Below are 15,414 nucleotides of genomic sequence, written 5' to 3'. Positions count from 1 at the left end.
ATGTTATACAAGTTATACAAGCCTGTGGGGGTTGGGAGGATTGTAATCCTTTTTAAAAATTACAGGTTAAAATTATAGATTCATAAACTCTGCAATTTTCTTTTTCATTCAACAACACAGAAATCGTTCCATGTCCACATACATATATACATCTACTTCAACGTCTTAAATAACTGCATAGTGTTACAGAGTAGTAGCGCATAATTTGGAATCCCCTGTTAACGGATATTTAGATTGTTTCTAGTCTTTTGGTGTCACACACGATATGTTACAAATATTCTTGCATATAATACTGTAGGGTCCTCCAGTCGCCCCCTTTCTTTCTGTGTGCTGATGGAAAATCAGAGTGCCTTGATTGCTCTCTGACCTAGCCAGCAGCAGGTTTCCCTAGCAGGCTTGACCATAAACCCGGGGCCTTGAACATTCCCAGGCCTGATAAAGGTACCTAGGTTGTTGCCCAAAACACTGGAAGAAACTGGCCTCAATCCCGAGCCAAATTCCTTTAAACTCTCAACTAAACTCCAAACCCAGGAACACCTCTTTTCTCCCGGTGTCCGTCTTGATAATTTCTGCAGCCCTCCGTAGGTTCCCCCTAAACCCTTTTGGACTGATCGCCTTGGCATTCAGTGCTTCTTTCTCTGGCATCCCAACCAGCCACATCTCGGGAAGGTTTGAAGCACTCCCTTGTGGGAACTCCCTTGCCGCTGTTTTTGGGGCGATTCCAGCCTCGGGTTCGAAAGAACAAAATAACTGCACATTTTGTGCGCGTATACTTGCATTAAATTTTTGTAACAAGAATAACTGGATGAAAAGGCATGTGAATTTAAAATGGTGATGGTTCTTGCCACATTGCCAGGACAGGATCCTTTTAGAAGAGGTAACAAATCAAGAACCTGTACAAAGAGATGTGGAATGCTCCTTGTAAGTGGACAGCTTTGCTTTTCTCCTTTAATTTCTATCTGAAGGAGAAGGCAGTGCCTCACTGCTCAGAGGCAGCGAGGCCAGGCGACGGGAGAAAACACCCTGGGGCACTCCCAGAGGCTGAACCTGAATCCCGTCTCCTGCCCTCTGAACCTGGGATCCTTCCCTCTTTGCAAATTTCGGCTACTTTCCACCTTCCCTGTGACTGGGAAAAGCGCTGTTCTTGCCCTCAACCACTCTCGTGTCCATATTTAGGGGTGCCCCTCTCCTCGGCTCAAGGTCCCGGGGTCCTCTCACCTATGGTTCTCATCAAGCAGGGAGAAGAGCGGGCCGAGGCGCAGCTCCGCCGCTTGCTCGCGAAGCTCGTTGAGCGGCACTGCCTGCAGCACTGAGTGAAGAGCGCGTAGCTCCTCCAGCGGCGCTTCCAGCCTCGCTACCTCCCTCAGCAACGCCAAGGCCTGGGCCGCCATCTTGCCCCTCCCCACGCAGGGGTTGGCCAGCGGCCCGGTTCCCGGGGCGCTTCCCTGAACGTCGCGAGATCTGCTGATCACAGCCTCCTTGTCCCTGAGATTGCTATGGGGCTGCCAAGCCTCGCGAGAAGTGTCCGTTAGTGCCGTGTCAACTGTAGCCAGTGGCTGCGGCTCCCTCTGTCTGGCGTCATCTAGGGCGCTGCTCAGGAGATTGCGGAGGCCAGTTAGCCAGTTGGCTTACGTGTTTATCGCGTAGGGCAAGACTTGCCAAATTCCCAGCCAGCGGAGCGGCGAGGATGGGGACTTACGGGAAGTTAAAGAGCTTCGTGGGCGGCCTCGCGGCTCCAAAACCAGGCTCTAGGCGGCGGCGACCGCAGCCGTTAGGGAGGCCACCGCGGCTACGACCGCAGGTGAGGCCGCCCCAGGCGGAGCGGAGGCCTGGAGGGGAATCTTGATCCTGGGCCAGACACCTGTCAAGAGGAGGCGGAGCGTCGTGCCTCCAGGAAGACTGGATGAGTATTCTCCAGGAGCCGGACAAAGGCGTGAGTAATAGGGACGTGCGCCGCCTTGTTGGTGTTGATCAGTCCACCAAGGAGAAGCAGCTGTGGGCGCGGTGGCCGTGCCTGTAATCTCAGCGCTTTGGGAGGCCGCGGCGGAAGGATCGCTTGAGCCCAGGAGTTCGAAACCAGCCTGGGCAACATAGTGAGAACCCAGTCTTTACCAAAAAGAAAAAAAAGAAGAAGAAGAAAAAAATTAGTGCGGTGTGGTAGCACGCACCTGTAGTCTCAGCTACTCGGGAGGCTGAAGCGGGAGGCTCACCTAAGCCTGGGAGGTCGAGGCTGCAGTGAGCTGTGATTATGCCACTGCACTCCAGCCTGGGTGACAGCAAGACCCTGCTTCCCCAACACCTTGGCGCCCTCCCCCCACCCCAAAACCAAAAAAAACCAGTGTGGAAAGTTGGTCGCCCATCTGCTCCAAGCTGCTGTGTATTCCCGGTAATGTAAACATCGTGAAGGTGGAGATCCAGTTAACCTTTTAGGTGGAGGGCCAGATGGTAGAGGGCGACATCTGACCGGGAAGGCCATCTGCAACCAGGCCTAATATATCCACAGGGAACCTGTAGGAAACATCTGGGGAGGACAACCCAAATAAGTATCATGGGAGCAAGGGGTGGTTTGAGAACTTTAAAAATCGCTGCTGTTTTGCAATGTACCAGGTTGATGGGGAGGAAGGACCCTTAAATGCTGAGTGGGCACCGAGTATTCCAAGCAACTGGAGAGAGGCTATGTGCCTCAACAGGTCTTCAACACCAAGGAGACGACCCATCTTTTCTGTGCGTGCCTTCCTACTTTTGGGGCAAAAGACAAAACTCTGGAAAGCTTAGAGGAGGCTAAGGACAGGATTTCCCTCATTTTTTTTGTGGCAGTGCCTCAGGTGACAAAATGATAAAACCACTGCTGCTTTACAAAGACTCTAATCCCCCACTTGTCTTTCAGAAAGAGATAAACGCCTTCCTGTTTTCTTGTGAACACACCCAGAATCACCATTGCCACTTTATGGATTGGTTTTGTTATTTTTTTATCCATCAAGTCCGAAGTCATTTAACAGAAAAAAAAATCCGGAAATCAGAATGTTGCTAATTGTGGACGGAGGTCCCAATCACCCAGATTCATTATTCTTTGTTCATTCTAATGTTGATTGTGTTTCTCCCTCAGGAAGGCCCTAGCTTTCTTCAGCCCTTGGGTTAGGGTATAATCGAAGCATTTGGGAGGTATTACACCAAACATATGTTTGACCACTTTGCTGACTGTATTTAAAAAAACCTTCGCCTTACTCTGAAAGAAACATGGCAACAGTACAATATTGCTGATTCTTTGGTAGTGATAAAAGAGGTGATGGGTGATATAAAATCAGCCACTCTTAAGCTTGCTGGAAACTGTGGGAGGATGTGTGAATGATGATGCATTTTCCCTAGAGCTAATGAAGAAGTTAAAAAAACTTAGTGTCTGCAAAACAGGTGGGTTTAAGATTCATTGATATCAGGGAAAGTGAAATTAGTGAGCTACTCAAGTTTCAATCTTTAGTCACAACTGAGAGTCTATGTCCATAGGAAGAAGTCTTTGCAGACAGAGGAAATTGAATGCTGTCTGATGCCAGACCTCAGGCCTCACTGATGCTGCAATTGATATGGATCCTTTCCTGGATTAAAGCTTGGCTTTTAAAAAAGATTTCAATAAATTGCTTATACCTATAAAGAGATGCAGAAGAACCTTCAAAATAAAGCAAAGGACTTGGAAAGAGAAAGAAGACATGAAGAAGAGGATGTCATCTAGGTGAAGGTGATGGATACAGAATCTGAGTCTGAGGGGAAATCTGACTCTGAATCAGGATCCGATAAGGAGCAGGACAAGATGGAGGATAAGAAGCTGCCAGAAGAAAAGCCTGGACCCTCTGGCATGGCACTCAGAGTCTTGATATGTCTGAAGAAACTGTCCAAGCCATTAATGTGAAGTTGAACCTTTGGAATGTAACCTTTGAAGTGAATCTGGAGAGAGTAGAGGTACCTGAGTTGAAGGATGAAGAGATTCCAGAGACCATCCTTCCCTTGTTACGCTAACATCATTTTCATAATTACCATCATCCTTTTCATCACCAGCCACACATCCCTATCATTTTAGTCATGTAACAAACATTGCGCTTAAACTCTGCAGGGTCCTGAGCTAAACTTGGGGACATCGGCTCAGGAAATCATCTCAGGATCTGAGGTAAATGGTCATTAACAGTTCCATTCTTATTAATGTAATAGCTCTAAAAGATCATGGTCTTGATTTTAGTGACTTAAAATATAAAGGTTTCCTTAGGACCACTCAGCCTCATTTTCTCTAACCATATTCTATAGATAGTAAGTTCTTCAATCACAAATGGAGGTTTTCAGAGTTTACATTGGTAGTTGACAAGAGACTACTTGCTCTTGAATGACATGGCCTTACGTTTTATAAGAGGTATCTTTTTTTTTTTGAAATTGAGTCTTGCTCTGTCGCCCAGGTTGGAGTGCAATGGAGCAATCTCAGCTCATTGCAACCTCCACCTCCTAGGTTCAAGTGATTCTCCTGCCTCAGCCTCTTGAATAGCTGGGATTACAGGCGTGTGCGCCGGCTAATTTTTGTCTTTTTAATAGAGATGGAATTTCACCATGTTGGCCGGGCTGGTCTCGAGCTCCTGACCTCAGATGATCTGCCTGCCTCGGCCTCCCAAAGTGTTGGGATTACAGGTGTGAGCCACTGCACCCAGCCACATTTTATAAGCACTCTTAACGTTAATCTTCTCTGTTAATCTTCACTTCAGACCTATGAAGGAGATATTAGACCTTCCTTTATGAGAAAAATCCCCTGAAAGCACACAGAAATTAAGTAACTCGCTTGAGTCTGCACAATATAAATGACAGGAGTAGGCCTACAACTGATTAACTATTGGATTTTGTCAGACACTTTGCTAAGAAGTATATTAGGCCTTTAAGAATTTCTAAGGCCAGGCGCGGTGGCTCAAGCCTGTAATCCCAGCACTTTGGGAGGCCGAGACGGGCGGATCACTAGGTCAGGAGATCGAGACCATCCTGGCTAACATGGTGAAACCCTGTCTCTACTAAAAAATACAAAAAACTAGCTGGGCGAGGTGGCAGGCGCCTGTAGTCCCAGCTACTCAGGAGGCTGAGGCAGGAGAATGGCATAAACCCGGGAGGCAGAGCTTGCAGTGAGCTGAGATCCGGCCACTGCACTCCAGCCTGGGTGACAGAGCGAGACTCCGTCTCAAAAAAAAAAAAAGAAAAAAAAATTTCTAATCCCAGGGAACGAAACAGATAGGTGAACAGGTAATTACAATAAATGCAGAGACTGTCAGCTGGCAATCTGCAAGCCAGATTTGATTAACAGATGTGTTTTGTTTGGTCAGCCTAGTTGAAAACAATTTTGAATTGGTTTCCAGCATTTTGCCCTCTCTATTTTAAGATACTATTTACATAAAATTTGCCAACTTAAAGTGTGCTGTTTGTTGAATTTTTAAAACACTTGTGTTACTCCTGCCACAACTAAGACATAATTCTCTTAAACAGTTTACTTACACTTTTCTGCTCTGTATCCCTACCCCCAGAATTGTCATTTTTAAAATGAGGCTACTTCACATTAAAAAGCTGGATTAAAAATTTGGAAATTCTGATAACAGTGGAGTCCATATTCAGAAGGGCAACAGCCATTAGCTTGTTGCTTTTCTTATTTGTTACTGCTCTCCATAGTTTATGCTACCACAAAAGTGTGTGCAGGCCGGGCACGGTGGCTCACACCTATAATCCCAGCACTTTGTGAGGCCGAGGTGGGCAGATCACAAGGTCGGGAGTTGGAGACCAGCCTGGCCAATATGGTGAAATTCCATCTACTAAAAACAAAAATTAGCCAGGCGTGGTGGCATGTGCCTGTAGTCCTAGCTACTTGGGAGGCTGAGGCAGGAGAATCGCTTGAACCCAGTAGGCAGAGGTTGCAGTGAGCTGAGATCGCGCCACTGCACTCCAGCCTGGGCGACAGAGCGAGAGTCTGCCTCAAAAAAAAAAAAGTGTGTGCAAAGTGCCTTATGGGCAGAGAACTATGGGAGTATCTTTTGGATGGCCTGGAAAGAGTTCATTAAGGACAGAAGTAGGGATTAAGAGTGTTCTAAGCCAAGGAGAATTAGAAGGGAGATTCTGAGAGGAAGGGGCCAGCGAGGCAGCCATGTGCGTGCTTCTCTTGTTTGTTGGTGGGTTGGACCTCTTTAAAGTGGAAGAATTTTGTGTACGTGTGTGTGTATGCTGTGGATTCTGAAAGTTTTGTGTTCTTAACAAAAGTTTATGTCTTTGGGGACGTCCCAAAATTTTGATTTTTTTAAAATTGTTTGAATGGAAAGTGAAAATAGTGTATTTTTGCAAGGGTTGTAGGTCTGGTATGGTGCTTGCATTGTTTCAAGGGTGAAGGGTGTCCAGTGGAAATTCCTCCCTCTCTTTGCTGCTGCCTCCACTGTCTCTCTCCTGGTGTCCTGGCAAGCCTGGCAGACCAGGCCAGGGAGGAACAAGGAGGCAGTGGTGGGAGAGAGGTTAGTTTAGGCCCTCAGTGCCCGCCCACTAGGACCTCTGCCCATGGCTGCCATTCACTGCCATGGTGCAGCTAAATTACCTGTGATGCTCTGGACAGGCTGGGCTCATGATGCCCTCTGCCAAACTGCCTGCGGCCCTCTGTCCTCATGTGCCTCCTGGTGAGTGCCCCGTGCCAGCAGACTATGAACTTCTTCATCCCTAAACCCCCAGCTTCAGGACTGAGGGGAAGGGAAGGAAGGGAGAAGGCAGACAGATTTCTCTTTAATGCTCCTGGGGATCTGTGCTGGAGGCAGCTAGGTAAGGGCAGTGAATTGTTTGGTCCTTGGAGGCACCACTTGGTGTCCTGCAGATTGTGGGATGTTTTTCTAATTTTACCAGGAAACTGTCACTCCCAGCTACTTGGGGAGGAGTGACTGGGCTGTGTCATTGCTAGATGGAGGAGGGGAAGGGGTGTCTGCTGGTGAATCCTTGTCTAGGCATCACGTAAGAGGTTATTTTCTTCTGTCTATTGTAGTTACCATCTCATTTTTCTGTAATTGTCTGGGGGGCTTTGTTTTCTCATCTTGGAAATATCTTGAAGTGTTAAGGTTGGAAGTGACTACAGAGTAACTCCAGAGGTGGTGAAGGGGGCAGAAAGAACCGTAGGGGAGGGTCAGAAGCACAGGGTTCCAGCTCAGCTTTGCTGCTCACCTTTTGGGTGATTTCTTCCCTTCTTTGGCCTTTATTTCGTCACCTGCAAAAACTGGCACAAACCAGTGGACCTTAACTTTTTTGGGATTGTAGGTCTCCCTGAGTAGTTTTGTGAAAGTATATGCTGTCTATCCCTGAACTCCAGCCTCAATCTAGTCAATAACCCCCTGAGGATGGGGGCCCAGGTCTCTGAATTTTTAAATACTTGTATAGATGAGTCACATTTAGCCAGTCTGGAGACCAGTGTTGGGAAATTGAGTAGAATTTCATCCTACTATTTCCTTTATATGCCCATCCTTTCTCGTGATGTATTCTTTTGCCACAGTCCTGTGACACAGGAAGGGCCAGTGACCTTGGTCGTCTTAGATTTGCCCTTGTTGATATTCTCAGGGTAAATGTCTTTCCTTTCCCCTGATGGCGTTCTTATACTGTCTTCTGATCATCATTGCTGACTTTGTTTTCAGCATCTAAAAGTTTCCATAACTGTAAGGCTTACTTCTTCCCTGCAGTCTTCTGTGTTTTTTAGTTATTCATTCATCGGCACTCGTCTTGGAAAGTCAGTGATCAAAATAGCACCAGTGTGTAGGGATGAGCATTGGAAGAGCTCCAGCAGAGAAGACATAGGAGTTTCTGCAGTGCTGTCCTGGGGTGGTTCTTGATGAGGCCAGCCGGGGAATAATCTAGGTGGCAGATGTTGGCACACTATAAGAAAAAGCATCTTGTGAAAACCTTTAAGTTAGATGGACTTCATCAAGAGATGATGAACCTCCCACCTCCAGGAGTGTTCAGGCAAATGTGAGATGCATGCATTGGACCAGATGACATGTGAGGCCTTGGTCAACTCTAGACTTGTTTATATAGGCTTGGAAAGATTTTAAAGTTTTCTCCTCAGTAGGTAACTTAGGTGGGCCAGGTTTGACAGTTCACTGAGCTCCTCTTAGGAGCATCATAATTTGGTTTTGTTCCCTTCTCCAGGTACTTTTGGGAGGGAAAAATAGAAGCCACTAACATCCTGTTAGTGAGTGAGGATGTGAGCATAGGGGGGTCGGTTTTTTTTTTTTTTTTTTCTTTTTTGAGACGGAGTTCCGCTCTTGTTGCCCAGGCTGGAGTGCAGTGGCACAATCTCGGCTGACTGCAACCTCTACCTCCCGGGTTCAGGTGATTCTCCTGCCTTAGCCTCCCAAGTAGCTGGGATTACAGGCATGCACCACCACACCCAGCTAATTTTGTATTTTTAGTAGAAATGGGGTTTCTCCATGTTGGTCAGGCTGGTTTCGAACTCCCGACCTCAGGTGATCCGCCCACCTTGGCCTCCCAAAGTCCTGGGATTACAGGTGTGAGCCACCAAGCCTGGCCCATAGGAGGTCTTGATAGGGGAGTGAGTGAGACCATGGCCTTTTTCCAGGTTCCAATTAAAAGTTAGCAGAGATAACTGATTGAGGTGTTTCCCCACATAAGATGCCCTGGGTTCATTTGTAAGCTAGTGACAGGGCCTGGTGACCCCGGAGGAAAGCTGTCTCCTAAATGACCAGATGAATGAGCAGTGGCAGCACTGGGGATCAGGCCCTAAAGCAGCAGTTTTTAGTTTTTGTTTGTTTGTTTTCATCTATAGTTAATGAAGACAAAGACTTCCAGGGTCTTCATGCTGTCCATCTGCATCAGGTAATGTTGGCATGTCTTCTCACTCCTTTACCATAGGACCAGCCAAGGTACTAAGGGAATGACCTTGAAAAGCTGGAGACCTGGATCCCAGCCAGCCACCTTCTATGTGACTTCGGGCAAGTCCCTATCCCTCTCTGACCCTCAGATTCTCCATCTGTATAATGGGGGGCTAGAATAAGATAGTTTAAACCAGTGGCCTTCAAAATGTTGGTCTCAGAACCCCTTTACACTTTTAAAAATTGAGACCCAAAAGAACTTTATGGGTTATATAAAAGTTTACTGTTTTAGAAACTAAAACAGAATATAAAAATATTTTTATTTCATTTAAAATGATAAAACCATTACATATTAACATAAATAATGCATTTTTAAGGAAAGTAAGATTTCCTAAAGACAAAAAAATTTAGAAGAATGACATTTTACATTTTAGCAGATTCTGGCTTAATAAGACAGCTGGATCTCCTCTGAAACATCTTTAAATTCTGGGACACTTTAAGCTCATGGTGATAAAGTCAGGTCTTTCAAAATTTAGTTTTGTTTGAAAACATCAATTTTATCATTGGCCATACATGATGTAAATTGTCTTTATTTGAGTGGTGGGCTCAATTTATTCATATTTGAGGAAGTGCCTACCTAATACTCAAGCCTGAAGTAACTATAATTTGTAGAAATGACAAATTATGTTACTCGGACTTGAAAGTAAAATTGGTGTTCCACCAAAAAAAAAAAAGTTTAACTTGTACTAAAACAATCAGACACGCAGTGAACTTAGGCATGTAGTAGAAATGCTTTATGTGTACTTCCTACCAGTGTTTTGTCACACAGAATATTGAAAAGGCATGTACGCAAGGATTGAAATTTAATTAAAGTAGTAATTTTGCCTACTTCATCAGAGATGCTAAGTGAAATTGACTTTTTAAAGTCCAACTGTGTGGCAGTGAAGAATATAATGACAATGAGTACAGGTTAGTGTCACTGTCTCAACTCATGCTGAAGTGCCAGCAGTTTTACCTTTTTTTTTTTTTTTTTTGAGACGGAGTCTCGCTCTGTTGCCCAGGCTGGAATGCTGCAGCATGATCTCAGCTCACTACAGCCTCTGTCTCCCAAGTTAAAGCGATTCTCCTGCCTCAGCCTCCCAAGTAGCTGGGATTATAGGTGCCTGCCACCATGCCCGGCTAATTATTATTATTATTATTTTTGTCTTTTAAAGACAGTTTTGCTACGTTGGTCAGGCTGGTCTTCAACTCCTGGGCTCAAGTGATCCACCTGCCACGGCCTCCTAAAGTGCTGGGATTATAGGCATGAACCACCACACCTGGCCTGTTTTTTTTTTTAAACCATTAGTGCAAATGTCAACATAGTAAAAGAACAAATAACAAAATAATATTATGAAAGTAGTTTTGGCCCCAAGGACCCCCTAGAGTCCTGGAGATCCCCAGGCGTCAGTGGACCTTCACTTTGAGAACCTCTAGTATAAACCTTTATCATTCTGTCATTCAAAGTGGAATTTTTGGAATTGGCATCACCTGGGAGCTTTCAAGAACTGTAGAATCTCCTGCTCACCCCAGACCTACTGAATCAAATTATAGTTTAACAAGACCCCCAGGTGATTTCTCTGCACATTAAAGCTTGAGAAGCACTGGTCTAAACCAGTGTTTCTCATAACTGCCTGCTATGTATTAGCATCATTTGGACACATTTTTCAAACTACCAATTTAGGCCCCACCTCACAGATTTCGACTTAATTTGGCCAGGGCGGGGATCAAGTATAGTGGTATTAAAAAGCACCTTTCTTTTTAGATGACTCTAATGTGGTCACCTGAATCTTCTCAGGTTGACTCTAACATAGGGCCAGAGATGCAAACCACCTATATGGATGATGAAACCTTTTCTTTACTTCTTAGGGAACTAGGATTCTGTGAATACACGGTTACATCTGGGTCTCAAACTAGCTATAGAGGGGGCCCTTATGATACCACCTCAGCAGAGGTGAGAGAGTAAGGAACCATTGGTAGAGCCAGTACTGTGAAGAAATTAAAATTTTAACTGGTGAGGGACAGCTTCAGGGTTAAAAGAGTTGGACCTCCTACCTTGAAACCTGGCTCCCCACCTGCCACTTGTTCCATAGTGCTTGGAAAATATGAATACTTTCTGTGCCTCAGTTGCCCCTTCTGTAAAATGGGGATTATACAAATGGGTTGTTATGCATATGGAAATTAATATGTGAAATCCATATATGAAATGCTTTATCAGTCTCAGCTCTTATTACTAATGTGTTAAAAATGTCTTTGAATTCTGTATGTCCGCTTATAAAAACACGTAAGTTAACAAAATTCATTATCTTCAGGCACCCAACTTACAGAATGTTTAAGCATACATGTGAAGCAACATGTGAATGTATACATGTGCTGTGATTTATTAAGCATGTTATGGGAAGTTTAAAATACCTCATTCAGCAGAAAGGAGGCAGAGGATTATAATCCTCATTCGACAGATGGGACACTCTGGTCCAAGTCCTCATGTTTCTTCAGCCTAGAAAGTGAAGAGAACTTGCACTGTGTGACAATGGCCAGGTGAAAGAAACAGGAGAGGAGGAGATTCCTCTAGACCTGGATTGTCAGGGAAGATCCCTTGGAAAAGGTCAATGGTTGAATTGGACCTTGAGGGATAGAGAGGTGTTTTTTTGTTTTTTTTTGTTTTGTTTGTTTTGTTTTTGAAGCAAGAATAGGCTTTTGATTGATCAGCAGGAGCAGGTGGAATCTAGGTGGGCAAGAGAGATATTGGTGGGGGGATTGTTTTGGGAAGTGATGTGCATAGGATAATAATAAAAAGAGTAGCTAGCATTTAATGAATGCATACAGTGCCAGCTGGTGTACTGGGTAAGTGCTTTGTATACTTTGTGTTAATTAATCCTCAGCAGTCCAGTCATGTAGGGCTTTTTTTTTTTTAAGGAGCATTTGAAGAAAACTAAGTGACTTGTCCATAGTCAGACAGCTAGTAGGGGCAAACTTAGAATTTGAACCCATGTCTGTAAGACTGTAAAGCTATCTGGCCTAACTGGCCACTTGTTGACAGATGGGAAACATAGGCTGGAGAGTGACAGGCCGTGGACCTGGACAGGTGGGGTGAGGCAGGTTGCAGAGAGCCTCCCATGAGGCTGGCCAGTTGGGTTTTATCACATGAGTTGATTCTAATCATAGTCACTCACAGGGCTTTGCTTTCTCTCCAAAGGCTATACATACTTTTGAAATCCCAGAGGTCTTCAGTCTCCCTGTGGGTCAAGGAGATGTGCAGTATTTAAAGTGGATTGAGGACGGCATGGAAGAGGATTGAGTGGGGAAAGCTTTTTGTGCATTCTGCTGGCTACCTCCAGCGGCTGCCTCCAGCCTTCATCAACTGCACTCTGGGGAAGAGGAGGACACCTTCTACCTCCCAGCATCTCTGGATTCCATGTTCCCGTCGGCACGGAGGAGCTAAAAATGGCCTGTGGAGGCTGAAGGTCTGAGGCTCCTAAAGCTGGAAGAAAAGGCTGAGCCAGTCAGGCCAAGTAAGAACATAGTGTAACTTGTCTCTGAGTGCTTCATGGTTAACGGGGATAAGGGGGCATGAGGGCCCCAGGATGGTTACATGTAGTGACTGAAGGGAAGACGCAGTGAGGGTGAGACTTGTCATCTTGAGTCAGTAGGCCTACCTCAAGTGCCTAGGATGTAATTGCTTTGCTGCTTCTCATGGGGAGGAGTGGTCCTAGTGACCTTGTTCACCTGGAAGAGTGTGGGATGAATGTCTCCTCCTACGGGGACTGGCAAGTGCTTTATCAAAAGGATAAATTGCTAATGGTGGCATTTCATGGATCAGCAGGATTATTTCTCCTTGCTAAAGAGGCTTTTGTTGGTCCTGAATTCTGAGGAGGTGGGACTACGAATGGACTCCATGAACCTGTGTATGACTCAGGGAATATTAGGACTTTGGCACAGCCTCATGGGTTGGGAGTAAGTCTTGGCTCTTCCCTAGCCTGAATGACAGGTATCAGATAATTCTGGTGTTTTGTCAGTGAAGATGTAGATTCTGAGCGCACAAAACTAACCTTTTCACTTGAACACAGAAATAGCCCCAGGAATCGGACAGACCTGTGTCTTTAGGTTTGTTTCATTGAGCTCCAGGGGTTGACAGTAGTACCTTGGGGACTGCCTGCCTGGGGATTTTTTTAAAAGCGTTCTTTGTTAAAGGTTTGTAAACCACCCCTCTGAGCCAGTTTTCATTTTATACATTACTGCAGGAAACTGAACTGCATGGAGGTCCAGAAAGTGGGTAGTGCAGGGTGTAGTGCTGATAACTACTGTACTTCTTGGATCTTCGTGCTCCCAAATACCAAATGGAAGACAATCTCTGAGAGTCCTTTGCAAAGATCTTGTAGGGACTTTAGGCTGGGGCCTTTGGAAAGTTCCTGAGGATTCCAATGGAGATTTTGAGGGATTATCTTAGAACAACAAAGAGAATGGTAATGGTGATGTCCTTGCTTTTTACAACAGATCATGTTGTGCTATATATGGAAACCTGTGTAAAGTAAACCCTATCTAAAATGCGCTGGGGACCCAAGGTGGACTGCCTGTATTGCTTCCAGGATAAACTCCAATTTCTAGCTCTGGTTTTTATAACCTTGCTTCAGCTCACCTTTTCCATCATTATCCCCTGCATCTCCTCTCCCACGCTGGGAAATGGATGGCTCCACTATACTGTGTGATGTTACTGCTATGTTCATGCCGTCCCCTCTGCCTGGAATGCCCTTCTGCATGAATGCCTGTGAAATGTTGCTGCTCCTTTGTATGGCCTGGCTTCCATGGTTGGCAGGAATCTCTTCTTTTGTGGTATTCCTGCCATCTTTGTGCATCACAGTCAGCTTCGTATTCCTAGATTGTAAGCTGCTTGAGGACAGGGGCATGTCTTGCACCTGTTTGGCAAATTGATGTTTAAAGTATTTAAATAACTAAAGCTCTCTCTACAGTACATAGTCACTTTTGATTTATGGAATTGGCAAAATTAAACTTTTTTCCTTGAATATTCTTAAAGTGAGACTAATTCCAAAGGAGATTTTTCTGTCTGTGGCCTTCATTGGGTGGTTTGCTGTTACCAGAAAGCTCTTAGTGGCCTTCCTCTTCCCTGGTGTCAAGGTTGACTGTAATAGGAAATGGGAGGGGAAAGGGCCATTTCTGCCAGGCATTGTCATAGGTTCTTAACATTATATAATCCTTATAATGCAATGTTTTCCTCACTTTACAGATGAAACCTGAGACCAGAGAACATGTAACATGTAAAGTACGTGGCAGAATTAGGATGTGAACCCAACTCTGATTCTAAACCTAATGCTCTTACTCTTTCATTCAGAGGTTCAGTCAGTTCTTTGTAGGCCATAGATCCAGAGAAGCTGCTGTAGCCAACAATAAAGTTGTTAGTTTTTAAAACATCTATATGGTGTTGGTCTGGCACTTAAAATGTATTGTTTGCTGGGCACGGTGGCTCACACCTGTAATCCCAGCATTTTGGGAGGCCAAGATGGGCGGATCACGAGGTCAAAAGATCGAGACCATCCTGACCAACATGGTGAAACCCCGTCTCTTCTAAAAATTAGCTGGGTGTGGTGGCACATGCCTCTAGTCCCAGCTACTCGGGAGTCTGAGGCAGGCGAATCACTTGAACCCAGGAGGCAGAGGTTGCAGTGAGCCGAGATCTTGCTACTGCACTCCAGCCTGGCAACAGAGCGACACTTCGTCTAAAAAAAAAAAATAAATGTGTTGTTTACTACTCACCACAGATCTGCAGGAGTTCACTGATCTCTAGGGTCTGCCTTAATGCCAGCTTACGTGGTTTGGTCACTATTACAAACCGTCATCCCAGAATGATGATGCAGAGGCTAGGGCTAGGACCCAGACCAGTGTTTCCACATGGGAATTCCCTCCCAGTATTTCTTCGGAAATGTATGTTTTTTGAATCCATAAACCCTAGAAAAATCAGTTGAGGAAATGAGAAGTATTGTAATTATTCTGTGAATACTAACACTTACCATTATAGAGACATTACTAGTTTGAAAGAATCCAACTTCATCAAATACTAACATACTGAATTGAAGGCTGTAAGAACTGAGACAGGAGTATAGCAGAGAGAAACAGTCACCATCTAATTAGCCCTACTTTTGGTTGCTGTGATGTCATTATGTCTGTATGTCTGGCCATATCAGCTGCTAATGGTGAGTTCTTGCAAATAAAATGATTTGATAAACAACCTAGCATACTTTATACAAATCTTATGGTGTTCTGAGAAATAAACTGTGGAAGCAAAATAAGTTAACAGTCTGGACACGATTGATTCTATATTCTGTTTACCTTGCTTTAGGATATTCAAATGTTATATTTATTTGAATGCTATCCAATATATGTTGCCTGGTGTCTTCCTGTCTTTTAAATATTCTCTGTACGCTACAGTTCTTTGTAAGTAAAAATAGGCTTAATATGTCTACTTAGTAAACAGAGTGTTTCCAGATACCTATGATAATGAAGAAAA

The 15,414-nt window shown here is 44.8% G+C and overlaps 1 protein-coding gene and 1 long non-coding RNA gene across 10 annotated transcripts in view; one reads left to right on the top strand and one right to left on the bottom strand.

Annotated features, from left to right (window-relative positions):
• Nucleotides 1-1,470, bottom strand: part of PSMD5 (proteasome 26S subunit, non-ATPase 5) — a 28,330-nt gene extending 26,860 nt beyond the window's left edge. For all 9 annotated transcript variants that reach the window (XM_077968205.1, XM_015116945.3, XM_077968207.1 and 6 more), the window contains exon 1: nucleotides 1,219-1,470. In XM_077968205.1, the coding sequence (XP_077824331.1) occupies nucleotides 1,219-1,391 (173 nt within the window). In that variant the 5' untranslated portion in view covers nucleotides 1,392-1,470. The remainder of the gene's footprint in view (nucleotides 1-1,218) is intronic.
• A 107-nt stretch (nucleotides 1,471-1,577) lies between these two features.
• Nucleotides 1,578-15,193, top strand: LOC106993618 (uncharacterized). Its single transcript, XR_013405630.1, has 4 exons — nucleotides 1,578-3,951; nucleotides 4,103-4,156; nucleotides 8,810-8,859; nucleotides 12,091-15,193. It is a non-coding gene; the product is annotated as an uncharacterized LOC106993618 (long non-coding RNA).
• The last annotated feature ends 221 nt before the right edge of the window (nucleotides 15,194-15,414 follow it).

This window comes from Macaca mulatta, chromosome 15 (assembly GCF_049350105.2).
Source record: "Macaca mulatta isolate MMU2019108-1 chromosome 15, T2T-MMU8v2.0, whole genome shotgun sequence".
In the NCBI taxonomy this organism is placed as follows: domain Eukaryota; kingdom Metazoa; phylum Chordata; class Mammalia; order Primates; family Cercopithecidae; genus Macaca; species Macaca mulatta.
This window is presented reverse-complemented; position numbering and strand designations above follow the sequence as displayed.